Consider the following 20,958-nt stretch of genomic DNA (forward strand, 5'->3'; position numbering starts at 1 on the left):
GCCATAAAAGTGTCATATTCTTAGAAATTTAAAATGTACTTATAAATAATTCCATATTGAAAAAGAAATTGTACATATAAGGTGTACGTATATAGTAAAAGCCATATTTTAGGAGAAATTCTAGTGTTAAATGCTTATATCGGAATAGAAGAAATAGGGTAGGAAAAAAAATAACTCAAGAAGGTAGAAGCAGAGAATAAGCTGAAGTTTAATGAAATGATGGGCCACACAAAGGGAGCATAGGTAAACTTTTCCGGATGATGAAACTGTTCTGTCTGGCCACGAGGTGGTGGATGGGTGATGGGATCTTCCTCAAAACCAATAGAACTGAAAGAATTACACAACCCTGGAAATGAGCTTTATGGTATACAAACCTAAAAAAGAGAAAGGTCAAAAAATACATAAAAAATGTTCAACATACTTTATATATGGAGATACGAAAAATTGTGCTCTGTATATGTAATAAGGATTATAATGCATTCTGCTGTTGTCATGTATTAAAAAATAATAAAATCAATTAAAAATGTTAAACATCTCTAGCAATTAGAGAAATGCAAATCAAAAGTACTCTTAAGATATCATCTCACTCTAGTCAGAATGGCAATTATCAAGAATACAAGCAATAGTAAGTGTTGGTGAGGATGTGGGGGAAAAGGCATAATCATACATTGCTGATGGGACTGCAAATTGGTGTGAATACTATGGAAAGCAGTATGGAGATTCCTTGGAAAATTGGAACTGGAACCACCATTTGACCCAGCTATACGTCTCCTCAGTCTATACCCAAAGGACTTAAAAATAGCATACTACAGGGACAAAGCCACATCAATGTTTATAGCAGCACAATTCACAATAGCTAGGCTGTGAAACCAACCTAGATGCCCTTCAATGGATGAATGAATAAAGAAAATGTGGTATATGTTCACAATGGAATATTACTCAACATCAAAAGAGAATAAAATTATGGCATTTGCAGGTAAATAGAAGGAGTTGGAGAATATCATGCTATGTGAAGTAAGTCAATCCCAAGAAACCAAAGGCCACGTGTTCTCTCTGGTAAGTGAATGTTGATCCATAATGGGGAAGGGGTAGTTTATGGGGAGAATGGAGGAACTTCGATTGGACAAAAGGGAGGGAGGAAAGGGGAGGGGGAATGGGGGCAGGAAAGATGGTGGAATGAGACAAACATCATTACTGTAGGTACATGTATGACTGCACAGAGAAATTAAAAGTTGTGCTCCATTTGTGTAAAATGAATCAAAAAGCATTTTGCTCTCATGTATAACTAATTAGAACAACAACAACAAAAAGACACTAACCAAAAAAAAAAAAAAAAAAAAAAAAAAAAAAAAAAAAGAAAGAAAGAAAAAGAAAGCAAACCAACAGTACATAAACCAGGATATCGTGAGATCTCAGGATGGAATTCATATTGTAATAAATGTATGATAGAACCTCAATAAAGAGTAGGGGAGAAGACTGCTGCCTTATTAAACTTTGGAAAATAGCATTTCAACTGGAAACAGGAAGGCTAATGACTAAAGAACTGTATTCGGGTGCTAAACTCCAGGTGGCAAATTCTGAAACTGCTTTCATGCATACTGGAGCTAAACATATGAATAAGCAGATAGTGGGTTTTTCACTGTTGAGAAGTTACAGATAGTGAAGAAAAGTAGGCTGAAAGGAATGCTGTGGTCCTGGATGAGGTCTAGCTCTTATTTCTGTTCACTGGTAACCCCGATATGTCTAACATGCACTGAAAAATTCTTTGTGTGCTATCTCTTCCTCTGTGATTTATTTTCAATGGGTTCTTTTATCCAGTGTTTCAGAAAAAAATCAGGAATTGCTTGGCATAAATAGAAAACAAAGGAAATTGATCAAGCAGCCTTGTTAAATAAGATGCATTCTATCTACTTTCCTTGGATAATGAAATTCTTGGCTCTTGCTTTTAGCTGTCTTTGTCTCCTCCATTAGGCCTATAATGCTCCCCAATAACACTGGTAGGAGAAAGAGGCCTCAGAAAAATCACAGTGCCTGGAATTCATCTATCATAAATTGCTCTGTGACACTCTCAAAGTCTGCCTGATCACTATGGGTCTAAGAACAATTCCCAGATGTTATTTAACTAATAGTAAGAATCTCCAATCTGAAGTCTGAAATCCAAAATGCTCTGAAACCCAAAACTTTTATAGCGCCATGACTCAACCAGTAAAGTTTATTCAAATACTCCAAAATGATCTGAAATGGTTCTGGTTCCAAGCAATTTGAAAAACATATGTTCAATGTTTACACTGTACAGAAAATATTACCACTTCCCATTTAAGCAATAACTTATCATCAACAGAGTATTTATATCATTTAATGTCACCTATTTAGGAACCATAGCAGGTAGGTGCCATTGACATTATTACAATTAACAGATGAGAAACTGAGGCTCAAACAGATTAGCACCAATTTTTTTAAGGTCAAATAGCTCTTCAGTAGAAGAGCCGGAATAAGAACACAGATGATTTGATCCCTAGCTCAGTGCTATTTCCAACATACCAAATCTCTTCTCTTCCCTACTTTCTTTCTGCTTTTGTTGTAGAAGCCATAATTATTTTGCTTCAGTATTGAAATTGAGGTTATCAAAGAATAAAAAAGATCCCTTTGTGGCACTGCTTGTGTATACTTAGCGTATAGAATGGAATTTATCAGATCTGCCACATTGCATGAGGATGACCTTGCTTAAGCCTACCTTCCTCAGAGTGAGCCTCTATATTTACAATTAGTGTGGCATTTGTATTGAAGTCACATATCCAAGACCAGAATTAAGAAGTAGTAAGTAGAAGTGAAAACTTTTGGTGATCCTATTTGATGCAAGGTCTATGATTTTACTCAAAAATGTACCACTGTTTCTTGAATTAGGGGCAGGAAGTTGACACACTGTGAACTGATAGTTGAGAGGAGAGTCTGGCACCTGGGAAGTTGCAGGTATCCTGATGTGAGGATTTGCCCAATGCCCTTTAAGACTGCCAGCACTCTGTAGTATAACCTGGAATCCACCGAAAATAGAGATTATTTTATGTGTACTCCAAACATGTTGTATTCCCTCTTCCCCACTCGAAAGCTGGCACATCTGAGCAGGCCTTTGTCAGGCAGGCGGCAGCTCTAAGATGGCCTGACTTACTGGGAGAAGAGCGGGTGAATATCCTGCGCGTCTTACATTAAACCAGGACATAAAAGCCATTTTGTGTTGCTGCTTTAGTTTCTCCGCCCTCAGCCTGACTTACAAAACCAAGACGTATAGCCACACACATCAACCTAGAACTTTGCCCTCTCATGCATTGTCTCTCAAAGTCTCTTTTCTCCTTCCTGTCAGTCTTCGAAGCGCTATGGCTGAGTGAGTGGCTGTGTTTCTGTGGGTGGTGTGGCTATCATCCTGCAGGAGTGTGTCTGCTTCTGTCCTTGACTCATTTTTCCTTTCTTCCTTTCTTTTTCCCTCTCTTCTTTGGTCTTGGTACCAGCCAGGCCTCTTCTGTGTAACTCTGTTCTTTTATTTCTGAGTGCTATTCAGAGATGTGCCGCACAGAAAGCACACACCTAAGGAGCTCAACACTGTGTAATAGGATGTGCTCCCTGAAAAATTTCACATCCAGACAGCACTGCTGTCCTTCACTTCAGTCAATAACAAAAGGCAATCTTTCTTCCTTTTGAATTTTTGACAGAGGTGGTTCAGGTAACAAGCAAAACGACTCTCTGAAAGCGCGTCTTGACAGATGTAAAAATGATCATAAAAAAAGATGATGGCAAACACTGTAGAAAGACTTGACATTGACAGTATTTTTAACAAAAGTCTGTATCAACATCAGATGCTGCAGACGTGGATAAGAGAAGCAGGCGTTCACAGGGGAGGTTGCTAAGACCTGAATATTCTATTAGCAAAGAAATTAAGAGTATAATTATATACGCATTGAAACGTTTCTACTTAGCACGAGGCAGAAAAACCCTATGCTTATTTTTCACATTTTCTCCTCTCCTTGTGGACTGTGACACAAAGGGAAGTACATTAGAATAACAGTAATCATTGCAGATATAGTCTTTATATCCATCCAGGACCTTTGTATTGCTATTTACCCCTTTAATATCTGACAACTCTAAATATCAGAAAAGTTGAGTGATTTGCCCAATCTGGGTCAGTTTACAAATTTCAGAGCCAGGATGCCAGCAGACATTTTTGCTTCTTTTTATTCTTTCATTGCAGCAGCATGGCATTTCTGAGTGACATCCACTAGACCATAAGAACTATAGGAAACACCCTATAGAATTAACTTAGATAGTTTGTACACCAAAGTGAGATTCCAATTTTCCCAAAACCTGCACTTCTTTCTTTCTTCTTCTTAAGCGACATGTCACCTTAATGGCTCATTTCTATTCTAAACACTGTCAGGATACCTGCATATAAGCACATTTTAACTTTTTAGAGGATAGATTTAATGGGTAATATTAAGGATAAAATATGCATGAACATATAAACATACTTTAAAATATAAATTATCTTTATAAAGCAAACAATAGTTTTATAGAATAAAGGTAACTATAGCAACCTCTGATTCAAATCAGTCTGCCTCTCAGATGGTGGCAGCAGCTCCAAGCCTCAATAACTTACTGCTGAAATGTGCCTTAAACATACATGATTTGGAGGCCCATTTGATGAAATTTCCCACTTAATGTTCACAATTAATTAAACGTTCCTGTATTGAAAATGAAAATAATCTGATGGTACAATCTTTGGTCTTATCTGTTCTCTGTGCTCTTCTGTCCCCTTACATATCAGAGTGCTGCCTCACATTGGGGCACCTCTATTGATATCCATTGGTCAGGAGAAATTGCAACAGAGCCAGAAACACAAAAGACAGTAGTTTTAGTTAAACAGCTCCTGACATTAGCTATCAAACATTAATCATTCTCACTGGCCCTGTAACACAAATATGTGAAATACAGAGGGTTTAATTTGGGATAATGGGGAAAAATGACCGTAATTGGCAAGATTTTCCTAATTTTCAAACAAGGCTTCATAATGAAGCAAAAGCCTGAACAGATGCTATGACTCAGATCAGTCTTATTTTCTAGTGAACTGAGAAATGGCAGCAGCAGGGGCTTGAACAAAAGTTTTCATTGTGTACCCACAGTATGTAAGGCATCATGCGAAGGTACATAGAGAACACTAGGAGAAGGAGAACTTGTCTTGGCTCTCACAACATGGTCTGGTAGAGCACAAGCAGAGGTGTGAAGCATGTGTGTATGAGTGTTTGTGTAGGTGGCACTTCATACTTGACAGAGATCCCAAGCTATCTACAGACAAAGGGTTTTGTTGTTCGAATCAGTTAACAGAAGTCACAGAGGAGCTTTGTGATATTTTATTGTTGAAAGACCAAGACAAAGAGAGAGATTCCATGTGGTAAACAGGCCCTGTGGGTAAGACTAGGTGTATGAAAGATTTGGTAGAGAGAATTGAACAATAGTGGAAGGAGACTGGTACTATGGCTCAGAATCTATTTGTAACTTAATAATCATATAGAAATCACTAAAATACTTATTGAATATTTATCTTTTTTTTTTTTTTGCAGCGTTGGGGGTTGAACTCAGGACTTTGTACCCGTTAGACTGCCACTGATCTACATCCTGGCCCACCAAAGTCTTGAAAAACACTATGGCAAAAGTTAATCTGTAATTTTAGGGTAACTGATAAGCCAAGAAAAAAAGAGAGTAGAGATAGGAATTAGAATGCATAGACAAGAAAAAAATAAAGACAAGAATTAGGACAAATATCATGGAAATGGAAAAAAAGAGAAATTTGAAAGGTATTATGGAGATAGATTTACATTGGCAGGAAATTGGGTGGGGGGTTAAAAGTCAGAATGGCAGCTATTATGAAGACAAACAACAATAAGTGTTGGCGAGGATGTGGGGGAAAAGATACACTCATATACTGCTGGTGGGACTACAAATTGGTGCAGCCAATATGGAAAGTAGTGTGGAGATTCCTTGGAAATCTGGGTATGCAACCACAATTTGACCCACCTATCCCTCTCCTCGTATACACCTCAAAGACTTAAAAACAGCATACTACAGGGACACAGCCACATCAATGTTTATAGCAGCACAATTCACTATAGCTAAACTGTGGAGCCAACCTAGATGCCCTTCAGTGGATGAAAGGATAAAAAAAAAAAAGTGGCATATATATATAATAGAATTTTACTCAGCAACAAAAGAGAACAAAATCATGGCATTTGCAGGTAAATGTATGGCACTGGAGAATATAATGCTAAATAAAATTAGCCAATCCTCCCCACACAAAAAAATGCCGAATGTTTTCTCTGATATAAGGAGGCTGACTTATAGTGGAGTAGGGAGGCGGAACATGGGAGGAATAGATGAATTCTAGATATGGCAGAGGAGTGGGAGGGAAAGGGAGCTGGCAGGAGATTAGCAAGGATGGTGGAAATGTGATAGACATCATTATTCAAAGTACATGTATGAAGACACAAATTGGTGTCAACATATTTTTTATACAACCAGAGATATGAAAAATTGTGCTATATACGTGTAATAAGAATTGTAATGCATTCCGCTGTCATTTATTTTTTTTAAAACATCAATAAAAAGATAAACAAGAAATTAATAGCCTGTTAATGGAGGACAATAACACAAAGAATGAAGTCATTCATTCATTCATCAAGTAGTTATTAAATACTTATATTAAATACTTATTTTATGCCAGGTACTTTGTGAGGAGCTACAAGAGGTATAGGAGCTGGTTTAGTGAGATGATGCATTTTATAATGGAGAGATGAAAGTATCAGCAGAATATTCAAGCTGTGAATTGTCAATAGAGATCTGTAGCTTAGGAGAATAAGTGGGTTGGAATCATTTGCAAATGGAGAAGCCATGGTTGAAGCCATGGAAGGGGATAGGATCACTGAAGAAGAACAATTCTCTGAAAGAAGAAATCAGGTTTGAAAACACATGTGAGAAAAGCCCTGTATTGCACTTAAGAATCTGGAGGAACAGGAACTCTTAGCAAAGGGGTGGTCAAAAGCATTAAAATAGAATAAGAGGAAAATTAAGAAAGTGAAGCCTGAGAAGAGACAACTGGATTAGGTCCTTGGGCAATCCATTTCAATAAGTATGATTAGTGAATAAGAGGCGGGAAACAAGATAAGGGAAAGAGAGAAGTTTGGCTGGGAAGAAAAAGAGAACAAAGGACTGGCAGCTTGTCATGACAATACAAGCTACTAGTGAACACTTTCTGAGCACGCGTGTGCCAGGCACTGTTTTAAATGTCTGATATTGATTAATGTATTTAATCCCTATTACAGTTTATGACTTACAAGAGAGATGTCATCGTTAGATCTTTCTTAGGTAATCTGAGACACAAATAAATGATGAAACCTACCAAGTGACACAGTAAGTACTCATTTGAGTGTAACAGTCCGATTCTGAGATGCTTGGTCACTTTGTTGTGTGGCTACCTGAAGCTTAGATGGGTTTGTGAGAAGAAGGAAAAGGAAGTGCAAAGAGGGCACGATGGAATAAATGGTTAAAACAAGGTCATAAGGGGAAGGAATGTGGGCAAACCCTTTATAGGGAAAGATGCTCTGGAGATAAGATGAAGACAAGAAGATGTGGATGAAGTTTTAAGCTCAGAGGTTTGGAGCTTAAAAATTAAAAATAGGTATTTTTTTTTCTTTCCAACTTGGTAAAGCCAGAGTTAAGGTTATTGGCTCAGACTGCTATACAGGAATACTTGTTCCAAATGTAAAAATTAGGGAAGGGGTTGGGAAGACTCTTCATTGCCTCATAATTTATCTTGTTTTATCAATAAAACTTTATTACACAGAAGAAAAGCAAAGATCATTAGCTTTTGCACAAACCCATCAATGAATCCTCCCCAGACACATATATGCATTCCAATAGGAATCATCTCAACACTTTGTACAGATCCCACTAGTAGGTAGTACATAAGAACTAAAAGGCAACATTTACTCTGTAGATACTCTCTCCCTCTCCTTTTCAAGTGGCTTTACAACCAAAAAAGAATCATAAAGTGTAGCCCACAGAAATCAAGAGCATATTGATGTACATTTTTCCTTTGTGGTATTTTTTTTTCCTTATAAGAAGTGTTTGCTATTTTAAATTGGTTACTAGGTGATAATGGCAAAGCACATTTTTCTCTTTCTTCTAGTCAACCCTATACATTTCACTGTGAATTTGCAAGTCAAAATACCTGTTGCCGTGCACATGAGAGGCACAGAATGCAAAGCTGTAATGGAGCAGGGTTGGGTCAATGACAGCACCGTTTTCTGAATGTTCCATCAGTTCTGTAAGGTAGCAGAGATGTCTGTGACAGCCTCTCACACCATAACGGGCACAGTACTCATCTAACACAAAGACCTGGCCAGGGCTAAACCAACCCTGCAAAAGAAAAAAAAAAAATACACCGTTTTTTTTCATTCTATAGTAAGATTAGTTTTAGTCATTATAAGAAGAAGCTTTTTGAAAGTGTCTTCAGATGTTTATTGTATTAGTGGTATGTTTCTTATTATTTTCAGAAGACCTAGTGTCATCAATTTGGAACTGATCTGGGACACTGACAACCTAATATTATCTATTGCTGCAGCAATGCCTGGGCAACTTCTTCTCCACTTGCATTCAAAATTATTCAAATTTTTTCATGGAATCTAAATTTGTCAGTCATAAAAAAAGAATGATACTCCATAAACATCAATCTCTTTAGGAATCATTTAAAAATAGGATGGCAAAGCAGACACTATCACTGAAAGCAATTTATAAAGTGAACCAAGAGAACAGCAGCTGTGTACGTGTATTACCTGGGAGAGGGGATGAAAGACCCCTGAATACTTATTGTGCTGGTGGGAGAGGTACTGTATGAGACAGAATATATAAATTATATCTGTGATATTTAGAACCCTCATGTATGGTGGGTATTATGATTTCCATGTTACAGATAAATAAGCAGCAGTTGAGAGACGTTAAGTAAATTGTCCAAGATCATGGTGCATATCAGGGGGTGAGCCAGGATTCACACCAGACACTCTTTCTTAACCATATCACTCTCTCTCCCTTCTATGTTCTGGAAGTCACACTACAGTATGCGTCTCAGACTTCATATCACCTGTGGGATCATCAACAAAGGCAAAACAACTTTTGATAATTCAGTAACCAAACCCTGGAGGAGAATCCAAGAGGCCCTTTTCCCTTACTGACATTCTCAGTGTGATAGTCCATGGGAAGATACAGAGTGCCATGGGAAGATTTGCTTAATTTTCCTTGTAATTTCATAATTTCAGTTGGATCAGGTTTACATTGTCCATTTACATGTAGAATAAGACTTACTTAATAAATAATCTATGAAAGAATGAATAAACCATCATTAATGGTAAACTGTGATAAACTAATTTTTTTCCCTGTCTATTTAAGCATCTTAATGAGCAGACAGCATATCTTATACAAAATCCTACTTCAAAAATACTGTAACTTATTGCATGAGGTCCCTAAGTTCAGAGTCCAAGAGATTCAGGTAGTAATAGAAATAGACATATTTGTGAGGAAAAATTTCAAAGGAATCACCATTTCCAATATAAGTTTTTAGAAGGGCACATATGATTCTTAGTCCCCACATTCTGAGGTAATGAGCATTCCATCCAATTATAAATTATGATTTTTAATCCAAAATTTCAGCTACACTTTTAACAAATATCAGGTAGAAGTTTAGCTACTTAATTACCCCTGCATTTATATTTTAAAGGAATTCAAATTCTCTTTGGAAGGCTACATGAAACTCAAGGTTCCTGTGACCTGTATGGGTCTCATCATATGGTTTACCCCACTGTTTCTCTCCCTTGTCCTTCTAAGAATCAGATAAATGTAAGACATAAACATCTGGTGAATAGAATTTAAACCTTAAAATGGCAGCACATGTGTCAACAAATCCTGTAATAAAGGTTTTTTAAAAAATCTTTATTTAAAGTCTGTTTTCATTCAGCCTTCTCTGGAGAGACTGATAAAACACAGTTCAGTGTCTATTTGAGTCTATTCTCCTGTCTATTGAGTGGCACAGCAGTGGTCTTCAAGTGTATAATTTTCAAATCGAGAAGCAATTGATCGGAATCCTTTATCCCTAACTCCAACTACAGTTATTAAATGAGTCAGGAATAAAATGCTGGTTTATAACAAGCATTTCTCACTTTCTCAAATATTTTCTTCTAACCTATAGGTGACCATATATAGAGATTTGTACTCACCAAGCAAGAATAGGAATCATTCAGTCTGTGATCCAAGGTCTGTCTCTGGAGTATTCTAAAAAGGAAGGCGTGGTCAAGCTTGCATGGATTAGCAGAAATAAACTCATCCATACCATGTTTCTGAAAACGGTCTGCATCTGTAAATTCAGGAAAGCATGTACAGTGCATTGGTTTTTTTTCTGGTTAAATAATGAACAAACAGTTTTGCAGAATCCAAAATTCATGTCTCATGATAACAGATTACCTTTTATCACATAAAATATGATGGAAAGCATTCAGTGTCTTAATATAAATTGTAAATTTTTGAAGTCTAAGTGAAAATGACAGGGAAAAAAATCCACAAATCAAAAGAATGAAGAAATTCTACTTCCATTCAAAGCTATTTCTAATCTCTATCAGAGGAATACTCTTTGATTTTTCTAACTTTGAGAAAAGTTGATGTATTTTAAGTGTGTATTTACTGAAGGAAGTGACTGGAAAAGAACCCGGGTCTGTTCAGAAAAAAACAGCAATGATGGCCAGAAGCCTGTTTTCCAAATGGCAAACTAGAGCAGAAATGAACACACAAGCTTCAGCTGGATCACTTCCAGTCCTCTTTTTGTATGGAGCTTTTAATGGGACCAGCTCTAATATAGAAATGGCAATGAACGCTCTCAAGCTTCAAGTTTAAGAGACATGAAAAGGGAGCATCATGTTTGTGCAAATATGCAGACAAAGCATAACGTCCCAAATGGCACTTCAATCAAAGGTCCAAATTTATTGTTCTTTACAGATTGCATCTTTCAACGCCTGTAGACCCTGCGGGTTTATCAAAAGGCCAGCTTTTATGATGGCTTTCATTAATGGTATGTTTTGTCAAAGTCTTCAATGTGATTTACTAAGTATAGGAAGAAAGAGCCACATACTACCCCAAAGGAGTGCTGGGGTGTTACTACATTAGCTCTGTTAGAAACTCAGTGCATACTGAGGAAGCAATCAGTTATCAAGATAGAAATGGACTCTTCTCACAATGGTAAAACTGAAGCTCCATTGTTCCTTAAAATTCACAGATAGATCTCTTTCTGGTCATCACAAGAAAAGCAGAGTTCTAAATGTAAGCTAAGTGTAGTTTCTAAAACCTACATGGTACAATCCTAAAACTGTAAAGGAAAAGAGACAAAAGTTTATTGATTAAACCCAATTATAGAGTCAGACTCATAATAAAACTCAATATTGATCTGTGGACATGATGCTAACATAATCAGTCACATTTAGATATTTAGCCCAGATCATATTGATCCATGTCAAGTTCAACTTTCAGCCATATTTGTGGATGGAAGAACTATATAATTCAAGCTGAAGGCTTCTCAGAAGCACATTTAAAAAAAAAGACACAAAACAAACATATATCCCATGTCAATGACAGACATAAAAAGGTGGATGTAGCAAGAAAGCAATGAATGACAGTTTATTGATGATGCAAGTTATGAGATTAGGACCCATGGAGAAAGTAGCAATGTATTCCTTTACATTGAATAATTACCTATCTGAACAATTAAACAGATGCATTTGATAAATCAGTATTAATTGGATAAACACCAAACTAAACAGTTTCCTGAATTTGCAAATGAGAAAATTCAATTTCTTTTGAATTTTGTTTTTCTGAGAGTTTTTTAATAAATGTATGTGTAATGTAAGAGGTAATATAATATAAAATAATATGAAAGTTAAATGTATGTAATTGAGATAATATGAAGGGACTAGGCAGAGTATTGGAAAATGCAACCCATAAACATTATAATACTATAAGATTATTTTGTGTTTCAAGGAATTTATCTTAGAATCTTCATTTTTCTATTTATCTAAGTAAAAATTATTTTAGTATCACCTTTATGAAATAATCGTTATTCTTATAAAACATCTGCTGAATTTTGTTCATTATTTCTTTCACCAGAGAAGGTCATAACAAGCAGTTAAAAATAACGCCCATTAATGGCTTATCTGTTGAGAACAGGATATGTAGCAAATCTTAGAGGAAAAAAATCCATAATTCTTCTTTACTGTAAAGGTTTATAGCAGCATTTTTTTCTTTCATTTCAAACTATGGTCTTTAAAGAAAATATACAAGTTTCTGAAAAAATGTCTATAGTTCACTGCTGTAACTAAATCATTTTTTAAATTTACAGAATGAGTTCTTCATGAAGTACCATTCCAAATCATATATTTACTAATGTATGTGCACTGAAGAACAAGACAAATAAGTCCACTAAAATTTTTTATTTAGAAAAACAAAACAGCAACCTGCAATGACTCTAGAGCTATAATTTTATAAAGCAAAATGTGTTCTTAGGAATTATTCCATCTTTGAAACACAGGCTGTAAAGATCTAGCATCTCAACTCTGTCAGACAAACACTATTCAAAACATTTTGTGAAGAGATACTTTGTTATTTGTCAGTAAACCATTAGTTCCTATGAATTCATGAAGAAATAAAGATAAATAAAAAAGATAACAGTTTTGATCTTCCAGCATGGTTGTTGTTGTTTTTTTTTTTTTTTGGCTGTGCTTCAGTAAAATTATTTTTGAAAAATCAGGCAGTTGGTTTAGTTTGGTGACCCTTGTTTCAAACAAAAATAATGGCGATGCAAACTAGTGTTTGTGATATTTTGAAAAGTGAAATACATGACATCATTAGTATATAAGCCAGGAAGGAAGAGAGAGATGTACACTACTGAAACTTTCTTTTTAAAAAATAAATCTTATTTTGCATATTTGAGGTTTACAATACGACGATATGAGATATATAAAAACAGTAAAATGGTTACTAAAGTAAAGCACATTAACATATCACCTCACATATCTACTTCCTTGTGATAAGAGCAGCTAAATTCTACCACTTAAAAAAACTGGCTAATATAAAACAGTTCTAATAACTTTAGCTCTGATATTGTACAACAGAATTCTAAACTTGATTATCCTACAAATCTGCTTTGTATCCTTTGAAATATGTCTCCCCATTTCTTCCTGCCCCATACTTCATTTTGAAGTGTAATGGGAAATCAGCTATCGTTAAAACAGTACCTAGTTTCTCATTTTTAAAAAAGTGTATTTTCATATCGTTTTCCTGTCACATAACATACGTATGTTTAACTCTTAAAGACACAGAGGAGCATGCATGAGGCTCTGGGTTTGATCCCTAGCACTACCAAAAAAAGACACAGGGACATCACTGGAATCAATTGCAAACCATTCTTTCGATCAATTAGCATAACTAAATCCAGGATTTTAAAATTGGGTTACATCAGCTTGACTTCAATTAATGTTTATCATAACATGAAATTATGATGACTATTTTTAAATTGAAAATTATGGTACAATTAAAATGTTCTCTGATAATGGCAAATTTTAGTTCAGTTTTTCTTCTGAAATGATGTAGAAAAATTATCAAAACAAGCCAACAAGAAATGAGCTTAACCAATGTACTGTAATACTGTCAGAAATTATGATGATTAACCTATGGACTAACTACAGATGTGGGACATGGTAATTGAGGGTACTGGTAGAGTTTCTATGGTAACAGTGGATGCATATGCTCCAACAACTTCAGGTGGTATTGTCACCAGGTGTGCTATCAGGGGATGAAATAAAACCCAAATTGAGAAAGATTACTGTTTGCTAGAGATTTAAGAAGTTCAGAGGCTTTGCTCAAGTGGAACCTGAAAATTTAAATTTTTCATTAGGATAATAGCTGTGGGAGTCAAGAGAAAAGAAAAAGTAGGTTGACCGAATCAATTTAAAGAGTTAACACTGTCCTTATATCAAAGAAGACATTTGGCATTTGTTTTTTAGGGATTGGCTAGCTTCACTTAGCATAATCTGCTCTAATGCCATCCATTTCCNTTGTAATGTTTTGAACAACCCACAATAAAAAATTAAAAAAAAAAAAGAGTTAACACTGACTTGAAAATAGCTAGTATAGAAAACAATGCATGAGGGAGGCTATTTGGTGGGTACTGACCACAACAGCTCTGTGTAATCAAGGATCCAAATCCCAGGGAGGGACTCTAAGCCAGAGTACAGTATGTGAAGTGGAAAGAGTTTAACTCAACTGTTTCTCTTTGCAACAAATACTAAAGATCCTGCATTTTTTGGCTGTTCCTGATGTTGTGGAATATTTTGGACACAGAAGGAAAGGGGAACATTGAAGGAGAAGGGGGACCTTTCTTCAGCATTCTGAGACAGAGGTGTCCAGAGCTGGGACTCTAGTACCAAAAGGACTAAGGGCGTGATACTAGCCAAGAGCGGGTCTCCTTGCAAAAACGCAGATATAACTAAGCAGCAAATTAGCCTTCTGAAATGCAATTTATTGTCCTATGTTTAAAATTGTGCTGCTTTTGCATTTACCACTGTTCATATCTAATTATGTGTTTCTTTTAGCTCGGAATCAGAGAGCTTGAAAGCTTATGTAAATTTAAAAGTGGCACAGAAAAGCAGACCCCACTTCTGTTTCCATATCACTCATGAAGCTTTTAATAGGAAGAATTTAATGTTTTAAAATTTTACGTAGGTTAGTATGCTCCTGTTTTATGTTTACAGGTTTCTTGTACACATAAAGACCGAATAGTAATGGTTGGTAAGTATATTGTTTAGGAGTTTATTCACACTTCTTATTGACCCAAATGCTGTGTTACCTTCTTTTGGCTAAATTGGTTAAACTGATCTATAAATGGATATATCTTTCTTTCTGCAGTAAATAATAAACATAAGTTATATTTTTACATGATAATTGTAATCAGTATAGATCTGTAATTGCAAATAGGCAAAGTAAAGCAACATAAAACATTTGTTGGAAGTAATATGTTCAATGTATAGTAAGACTAATGCTTCCCTATGAAATATGAAATGTAATATATTAAATAGAACAGGAAAATAAGCTCATAAAATTAAATGTAAGTTTATAATCAAATTTAAGTATTTAAAAAGCATTTAGTCTGTTGTGGCTCAGCAGTAGAGAATTTGCCTAGCATAGTTGGATTCTCAGCACCACATATAAATAAATAAAATAAAGACCCATCAACAACTAAAAAAATTTTTTTTTGATTAGACTTAAACATTCAATAGACTTAGTTTTAAAAAACAGCTTTTTAGGGCTGGGGTTGTAGTGCAGTGGTAGAGCGCTTGCCTAGCGCGTGCAAGGCACTGGGTTCAATCCTCAGCACCACATAGAAATAAATGAGTAAAATAAAGGTATTGTGTCTATCTACAACTAAAACCAAATGTTTAAAAAAAACCCCAGCTTTTTAAAAGTTATAAAATACAGACTTCAAAGAAAATTCAGGAAACAGAAGAAATGAGTAGCAAATGTGCCTCCAATTAAACTCAACTGTGAATATTGTAGGTATAAAGCTACCTATTCTTTTTTTTTAATATAGGTTTTTTTTTACATAGTGAAAATAATTTCATACATATAATTTAGCATTTTTCTGCTTAACATATACAGACCATTTTCCACATGTAATTACAACTCCTGCATAACCTACCTTTATGTCTATAGTAGGTTGTTTCTATTTTTCTTTTGTTGTAAATAGACATTTTTATTATATAAGTGGTAAAGCTAACCGAGGCATTTTGGGTTTGGCTAGAAAGTAGAAGACTGATACTATAAACAAGATCATGATAATCTTCAAACATTACATCATTAAAGAAACTGTAATACATTTAAGGAAAAAAAAAGAAAAAATATGAAAATTCTTACCTTTACCAGCTATAGGTCAGCAAAGAAATAAGAGAGCACATTTAAATGGGTTAGAAGCATAAATACATATTTGTGTAATTAGTCATTTTAATTTTATGTTACTTTCTCAGCTTCTGATGATGAGTCTAAAAGTTGTGCTTCTGAGAGATGAGAAGGGAAGAAGAAAAAGAAGAATATGGATGTCAAGACAAGGAGGAAAATACTAAGGTAAGACTAATCATGGGCAAGCAAGCTGCTTCTCTCTGACAGGTCAGGGGCAGTATTCTCATCTGATGTGGTATCTTTCTGCCTGATTTTTTTTCTTCTCTTTTTTCCTTCCTTTTATTAAGAATGATAAAACAGCAGGAGTCTGCTTTAACAGAAAGCTTTCCTAGCACCCATAGATAGATAGAACTGTTGTTAATAAAACTAAAACTGACAATTTAGTTAGAACCAGCAAAATCCAGCTCCATGTAACCTGATCAACACTGTCTTGATAATAAATTCATATCAAATAGAAAAAAAAATAGGTTGCAAGTCTATTTGCACTGATTGATGACTTAGATCTTTTAATTAATTCTGTGTTGGCTAGCCATGGCCCTAACGTTCTGTGCCAGTGGTTCATAGTCACTTTTCTTGCCAGTTTGTGCAAGGTGGATGACCCCTGTGAGCTCAGCACGTTTCTTGGCATTCCTTTCCCTCAGGGTGTTAAGAAAAAAATTCTTGAACACAAGTGAATGAGGGTGAAACTTTTACAAAAGTAACTATCAAGTCACAGTAACTCAGTGGTTCTCAACTTGGAGTGGTTCTTATGAAACCTAGCCCCACCCCTTGGAACATTTGGTAATGTCCAGAGATATTTTTACCTTTGGGGAGGGAGGATTCTACTGGCAAGCGGTGGGCAAAGGATGCTGCTAAATGTCCTACAATTGCAAGACAGTGTTCATTCCACCACCTCCCCCCAATTATTGGCCCAAAGTGTTAACAATGTTGAGACTGAAAAATTGCTTTAACTTGGAAAAACCTAATCTTTTTGTTTCTGTTCAAGGTAGTATATTTTAGAACATGTATATTCTCCATTCTCCGACCTGAAATGACTAAAAATTCAGGAATGAATATATATATTCATATATATTCATTAAAAAATATATATATATTTTTCCCCCTCAAAACAGTGCACATTGGGCACAGCAGGCAACCCAGCGGGGAGATTCCCCAGAGATGTCCAACAAATAAGGTGAGCCTTCCAGTCAGGCCAGGTTATGAGAACTTTTAGGGAGAGAACTTGTAGGCTGTGGCACAGGGCACAAAAAAACCATAAAGCTCAGTGGCATCCTTGAGCTGAAAAGATGAAGCTGACAAGGCAGGAAAGACACTGCAGAGGAGGGAGCTGCCCAGTGGGAGGCCTCTGAAGGCCTGCAAGGATGCCTCCCAAGCACTCAGCTGAGTACTCCTCAGCTCTATGTAGAAGCTATTTGAGGCCAAAGAATGAATTCTTCTGAAGGATTAGAGAAGACAGTTTCTAAACCACACAAAGAGCCTGGAATACTGTCTGTTCCCAGTAGTCAAATTAAAAAGCCTCACTATTCATAGGGTGTCAATTAGAATATTAAGAAGGATCTTGGTCCAGAAGTGGGCAAAAGTAATTCTAGACTGGAAACAGCTTGATTCCCCCTAACAAAAAAGCCTGAAAGGATGGAACTGTTTCCCTGAGCAAAGTTTCAGGACATTTGCATCAAGAAAATGACACCAAAGCACATCATCTACGTCATAATCAAATTGCAAAGAGGAAACCTTTAAAGCAGCTTGAGGAAAAAAGATATATGTACAGAGAAGCAAACCAGACAGTACATCTACTCTTAGGTAAACAAAATGCCAGCTAGAAGAAAGTAGAGCAAAATCTTTAAAGTAATATAAGTGACTTTTGACATGAAGGTAAAAATAAAGACTTTTTTCATGTATAAACAGGTTGAAAGAGTTAATTGCAAAATGAACTGCACTGTAAGGAAAATCAAAGGAAGTCCTTCACAAAGTAAAATATCTATACAAGAGGGAAATGCAAAGGACATAATGTAGCCAAAATATCTTTGGGGGAAAAAAAAAAGAAAAAAAGAACACGGTCTAGAAAGCTTACACTACTTGATTGCAAGATTTACAAAATTAAAATAATCAAGACAGTGCAATAATAGTATCAAGATAGACAAAATGACCAAAGAATAGGAAAGGAAAATCCTAAAATAAATTCTTATGTAGTCAGTTGATTTTTGACAAATATGTAAGAGTAATAAAAAAAAAGTGGTAGGTAGACTTTTCAACTCATTATGCTAGAACAATTGAGTATCTAAATAATATTTATGAACACTGACACACACCTCTCACCACACATAAAAATTAACTTAAATAGGTGTAAAACATAAAATTAAAAGAACTTTAACAGAAAGTACAACAAAATATCTTTGTGATGTTAGATTAGGAAAAGATTCTTAGTTATAACACCAAAGGCACATTTATTTAAAGAAATGACAAAATGGGACTTTATCAAAATTAAGAATTTCTTCTGTTTGTAAAATACTATTTAAAAAATACAAAAAGACAAATCATGGAAGAGGAGAAAATGTTTTCCAATATCTGATAATATCTTGTATCCAGAAATAAGACCTCTCAAAACTCTAATAACCCAACTCCAGAATAGGTTAAATATTTGAAAAGACCTCTAACCAAAGAAGACAAATGCATAGTAAGTAAGCACATGAAAACAGCATTCCTCCAAATGGATAAGACTCAACTGTAATAAAAAGTAAGATGCAACAGTAGTAGATGTCTGAGGTCTTTAGAAATTAGCTTAACCAAGAATAAAAAAGAGCTCTAGGGAGAAAATATTATAATAAAAGGATTTAGAAAGTTTCAGTAGATGAAGAGAGATTTCATACTTGCAGTTAGAAAAAATAAATATTACTTTGGTAAGAATCTGGAGGGAGTCTAAGTTCCTATCTCAGGGAGTGAGTAGGCAAAAAATTAAAAAGATGTACACAACAGTGTGCTTGAACAATGAACTAGACACACACCAATGAAGCCAGAATTAGACAGGCAGTCAGTATAGAAAGGTAAATTGAGTCAGGTAGGATCAAGGAGGCCAATGTAAGTCAGGGGAAGTTGGAGACTGCCCCTGAGGGATTGAAATGCCTTCAGAGCCCTTCCTCCACCCTTACCAAGATAACCTGCCCCTGCTCCAACCTGTTGCTAAGGTAACCTGTCCCAGGGATTGTCCCTCACTACAGGGAGTTATAAAAGTTTTTAATTATGCCCTCTTGCTGCCCATATCACTTCACCTTGGCCCCTCCAGCCCATCTGCTTTTCACCTTTGGGCCATCCCTCCTGAGCATCTCCTGGGCCTAGCCATGTATGCAGGAAGGAGAGAGATAAGGGGAAGAGAGCAGGAGAACAAAGGAAGCCTAAGACATTAATAAAAAAAAAAAAAAAAAGTCAGAACACCCACACTTCTTGGGATACTAGGATACTCCCTTCCTGGGAGAAGTCTGTTACCCCTTTTAAAATAACTCCTGCTTTATATGCTTGCTTCGGTGTGTTTCTAGAAATTTTGCTTTTGCTTCAGTGAAATATGTTATATTTCTACATAAGAGGTAACCAGCAGTATCATCATTATTACAGAATATGAAGTAATGACATTGACATTATATGTATTCATGGAAACATGGGTGAAATTTTTAAATGTAAAGCTGAATGGGAAAAGTAAAACAGAGTAAGAGAAATAATGCAATCCTGTTTATGTGACACTGAATATCCACATATAAAATACAACTTCTCAAGAGGACAAAGGAGGTTCACACTAAGTGCTGTAGACCTGCAGCTCATGGGGAAAAGGATAGAGACTGGACCACATGTGGAAAACAATGAAGTTCTAAATACTCAGTTTTGTAGCTCAAGAATCAAAACCAGGAAGAATGAAGGTAGAGATCAGCCAGAGGGAGAAAAATAGTTTGGGAAGAGATCTGACTAGAATTTATGCGTGATAGGTGTGAACAATTAAAAAAAAGAAAAGACATAGAGGGAGAAAAAAAGTTCAGGCTGAGTCCCCAAGGATTCTCATACCTTGATGCCCCATGTAGGCACAGCTCCAGAGACACATTCAACCTGCCACTTTCAGTAGGATAGCAGTGCCTGAGTGAGTCTCCCAAGGTGTTTTTCATGCCAGGGTATTGCTAAACAATACTCAACAAGTTACTCTGCACAACTGTGGCAAGAGCCCGATACCATGAAGTATGTGAGTCAGAGGGGCCTGAAGTTGTGAATGGAGGACACAGACTGTGTGTGTCTTCATTACCAGATGTCATGGCAGGCCCATGGTTATGAGCAACACACAGCTACACACAATGGAATCTTGTCCTTTTGGCCCTTGTGGACTGAGAACAGTCTTGAACTAGATTCCACATTCATTGATATCACAGTGTTTTAAAATTCCTCTGGAACTCAATATGCTCTGCATGAAATGAAAGGAGAAGAAGGAAGGCAGAGATTTGAACTGATGGAATTTAAATCTGTGACTGAGTTACTCTGCATTGATGAGCATAAGTGCTTTGGCAACACTAGCACAAAAATTCATGGTATCTTCTCTTGTGTAGAAATATAATACCTCTGCACGTCTTAGTTCTAATGGAAATTCTTACTGTTTCCCAAACTCTATATGTAGAATTGGGGGAGTTGGGAGGTTGAGAGAAAGGCAGAAGTGAAAATATATACTATAATATGTTCCTTTTATTTTACTTTTAAAGATGACAGTGCAGCAATTTTAAAGTTGGGATGAGAAAATTTTAAACCAATTTTAAAATCTCACCATTTATTGCTCCTAAATAGCCTTTACTATGATTTAAAACATGTGCCTCAAATTAAGACAAATTATTAATACAATATAAGATTTAC

At 35.8% G+C, this 20,958-nt stretch overlaps 1 protein-coding gene across 1 annotated transcript in view; it reads right to left on the bottom strand.

Moving 5' to 3' along the window:
• Cadps2 (calcium dependent secretion activator 2) overlaps window positions 1–20,958 on the bottom strand; it is a 511,596-nt gene that overhangs the window by 134,334 nt on the left and 356,304 nt on the right. The window contains 3 exon segments of the mRNA XM_048786046.1: window positions 8,270–8,457; window positions 10,308–10,444; window positions 16,042–16,050. Coding sequence (XP_048642003.1) covers window positions 8,270–8,457; window positions 10,308–10,444; window positions 16,042–16,050 — 334 coding nt within the window.

This window comes from Marmota marmota, unplaced genomic scaffold (genome assembly GCF_001458135.2).
Source record: "Marmota marmota marmota unplaced genomic scaffold, marMar, whole genome shotgun sequence".
Lineage (NCBI taxonomy): Eukaryota > Metazoa > Chordata > Mammalia > Rodentia > Sciuridae > Marmota > Marmota marmota.